The sequence below is a fragment of the Arachis ipaensis genome, chromosome B04 (assembly GCF_000816755.2).
Source record: "Arachis ipaensis cultivar K30076 chromosome B04, Araip1.1, whole genome shotgun sequence".
Lineage (NCBI taxonomy): Eukaryota > Viridiplantae > Streptophyta > Magnoliopsida > Fabales > Fabaceae > Arachis > Arachis ipaensis.
The window spans coordinates 130131508-130135300 of record NC_029788.2 but is presented as its reverse complement, the minus strand read 5'-3'; the positions used below and the strand labels follow the sequence as shown (position 1 = coordinate 130135300).

The window sequence follows — 3793 nt, the reverse complement described above, 5'->3', positions numbered from 1 at the left end:
ATTCTGACAAGCAACTAGTATTTCTCCACAAATGAAAGAGATTATGCATTTGTATATGTAGTAGGCTAGAAGTGTTTTGTCTAGGCAACAGGTACTAAATTAATTTTATTTCAGGGGAGCATTGGCTCAGAACTTACAAATGGAAGCGCTTGCTTTAACTTCTGTAACATTTGCAACCGCCATATCCAACCTGATTCCGGCCATCACCTTCATCTTGTCCCTCTTCTTTGGGTAATTATTAATTGATCTACTAAGATTATATTATACGTCTGTATGTTTGCTTATAAAATGCGTTTGTTGATCAGAATGGAGAAATTGAATATGAGAAAAGCAGCAGGAAAGGCAAAGATAATAGGAACAATGACTGGAATTGGCGGAGCAATGTTGATGACATTCTATAAAGGCGTGGAAGTTAAGATGCTATCCTTTCACATTAACCTCTTCAATCAGCGAAATGGCGGCGGCTCGTCACATGGTGGCGGAGGGTTATTCTTGGTGGGTGCTGTGTCGTCGTTCTTCTTCAACGCGTCTTATGCATTGTGGCTGATCATTCAGGCGAAGATGAGTAGCGCATATCCGTATCCCTATTCAAGCACTGCACTCATGTGTTTAATGGCCGCACTTCTATCTGTTATCTTCACATTTTGTGTTGAGAGGGATTTGAGTCAATGGAAGTTGGGTTGGAATGTCAGGCTATTCACTGTAGCTTACGCTGTATGTCTTCTTCTTGTTGCATTATTGTTTTTATTTTTTTTTAATTAACATTGATTAATTATATTAATTGGTGTAGGGTATAGTGGTTTCGGGAGTGATGGTGGCTGTGACATCGTGGTGCTTACGCATGAAAGGTCCATTGTTTGTCTCTGTTTTTAGTCCTCTCATGCTAGTGGTTGTTGCTTTTGCTGGATCCACCATTCTTGATGAGAAGCTATATCTTGGAAGGTACGTACATATATATTATTACTGCACCCTAATTACACACTTCACTAATGATGAGTGTTAATTACAGCATAATTGGATCGTTGTTGATTGTGTGCGGCTTATACCTGGTTCTGTGGGGTAAAAGCAAAGAGATGGTGAAAAATGAATTAGTGCCAATGTGCCATCAATAGTTGTCAAGCTTCCAGTACATGGCGTTCATGGGGATGATCAAGATTCATTCAAAAACCACAATAGGGAAAAAGGAGGAGAACAACATGAAATAACTAATTAATGGACTCTTAATTATGTGTCTCACATAGCACCCCCCAAATTAAGGCATTAATGGACTCTTAATTATGTGTCTCACATAGATGCATACATAGTATTATAGTAGGAGCCCTTATCTATATCTTGCTTTATTATAAGAGATCCACTTAGATAAAGACACGCTTAAAACGTCTTTTTCTTTTAAAGATGTTTTTTAATAATTAAAATTTAGTATATATAATCGATCAAACTGTGATATTTTTATCAAATTAGAGCAGACAAATTAATTTGATAAAAAAGACGGTAAATCAAATCTTGAATCGATTTAAATTTATTTTTTATATATAGAAAATAACTATAATACAATTTTTATAGAAAATAACTAAAATACTCTTATTATATATATTAATTTTGAGAATCCTAAATTCTAATTTTTTTGTTAAATTAATTTGTTTGACTTAATTTGACAAAAATAACATAATTTAATCGATTATATGTATTAAATTTTAATTACTAAAAAATATCTTAAAAAAAAAACGTTTTAGACGTCTTTATTTAAATGACTCCCTATTATAATTATATACATAGTATTAGAGTGTGCCACTTGATAAATTAATTGCTTTGCCATCCTTTTCGAATCGTGCCAACATCTGATGATGTAACTAATTCTCCTAGCACATTGGGCTCATATGAAATCATATAATCATGAGTGTTAATTACAGCAAAGTTGGATCCTTGTTGAATCAATTAGAGGCAGCAAAGCATGAAGATAACCATGGCGTTGCCAGTGAAGATCATGCACCACCACCCCACAAGGATAATAAATTAATAATATTAATTAATTGGCTTAAAACGTTTTTTTTAAAGACTTTTTTAATAATTAAAATTTAACCTATATAATTAATCAATAACAAAAATAAGACAGCTTAATTAATTATATAAGTCAAATTTTAATTATTAAACAAAATCTTAAAAAAAAGACGTTTAAACGTCTTTATGTGAGTGGCTCCTTAATTAATTATATGTTTTCTGGTACAGACCATATGAAGGCATTATAGGCACCTTTATTTGGCCATCTTTTACTTTACTATGGAAAAGGGAAACCACTACTTTAATTTCTTATGTTCTCTTACTATAAAAAATGTTTGATAATAAAATAAAATTTTAACTTTTTTTGTCTTTCTATCATTAGCGTATATAATTAAATTACACAGTTAGTCCCTACACTTTTAGTGAAATTGCAAATTGATTTCTACACTTTAAAAATTTATAATTGGGTCCCTAAAAAGAATTAAAATTTACAATTTAGTTCCCGTCGTTCAAAAAGTGTTTGATTTACCAGAATATTCTCAGCATATTCTCTATTTTAACAGAATATTCTCAATATATTCTGAGAATATTCTGTTAAATCAACATTTTTTGACCGGCGGGGATTAAATTACAAATTTTAACTCTTTTTAGCGACCCAATTACAAACTTTTAAAGTATAAGAATCAATTTGCAATTTTACTAAAAGTATAGGGACTAACTGTAATTTAATATTTATGTTGACTAAAAAATAACAAAAAATATTAAAAGTTGTTGGTGGCAAAAAATTTTGTTAGTCCATCTTCGATTCAAAATGGGTCTTACAGCATAAATACAGTTTTTTTATTTTTGGGCCAAATAAATTTGGACAACTCCCAACACTTGAAAAAAAAAACTACAAGTATGGTTGATTTTTAAACTACAGCTAATATTTCATTTTTGTAATAAGTAGAGTTAATAATTTGAACGAAACGAACTTAGTCCAATTTGTAGTTGGACTTAACTGATACCTCTAAATAAATAATAGGCCCAGAAAATAGGACTCATAATAAAAGGTCATTGGTTCGTGACCAAAAAACAAAAGACGATCGGTTGACCCCAAAAACAAATAAATATGAATATAAAGGTTAGAATCAAGCCAATGAGCCTTAGCTCCAACAGCATTCCGCTCCTTTCCCATCTCAAAAGTCTTGGGTTCAATTCCTACCGACTGTGTGGGTGTGTGGGAGTTGTCCAATCCATTTGAGGTACCTAACATTGGAGGTTGTCTTATTTTTAATATGGAGGAAGGTGTAAGGGAACTCGGACGATCCGATTAGAGGAGATCTTCTGTTTTGATTTTTGAAAAAAAAAAACTAAAAACGGAGGTCCGTTTTCTTTTAAAGGAAAAAAAAAATGGTTAACGGAGGGTCCGTTTTCAGTTTAAAAAAAAAACAAAAAGGGTAAACGGAAGGTCCGATTTCATTTTAAATAAAAAACAAAAAACAAAAACAAAAACTAATCGGACGGTCCGATTTGTGATCAACGAATTTTTTAAAGAAAAACTTGGACGGTCCGATTTCTCCCTGTCCCACACCTATGTCTAACACCTGTATACACCATAACCAAGCACAACTCACACACTCCTCCAATATAAAAAAATTAGCCTACTTAAAGTTGGAAAAAGATAAAATGAGAGTTAAATTATCATTGAATTTATAATTTTTATTATATTTGATTTTTATTTTAATTTAAGGATTAATACATTTTTACTTGTTCATTTTACCGATTTCTTCATTTTAATGGAATTTAATGTCAT

At 31.6% G+C, this 3793-nt stretch overlaps 1 protein-coding gene across 8 annotated transcripts in view; it reads left to right on the top strand.

Annotated features, from left to right (window-relative positions):
• The window catches only part of LOC107638172 (WAT1-related protein At1g68170-like), a 22724-nt gene extending 21237 nt beyond the window's left edge, over positions 1-1487 (top strand). For 4 of the 8 annotated variants that reach the window (XM_021122134.1, XM_021122132.1, XM_021122135.1 and 1 more), the window contains 4 exons: positions 115-231; positions 306-714; positions 791-942; positions 1010-1484. In XM_021122134.1, coding sequence (XP_020977793.1) covers positions 115-231; positions 306-714; positions 791-942; positions 1010-1112 — 781 coding nt within the window. In that variant the 3' untranslated portion in view covers positions 1113-1484. Of the gene's footprint in view, positions 1-114; positions 232-305; positions 715-790; positions 943-1009 lie in introns of all 8 variants that reach the window. The other 4 variants (XM_021122130.1, XM_021122131.1, XM_016341340.2 and 1 more) reach the window with 3 other exon arrangements.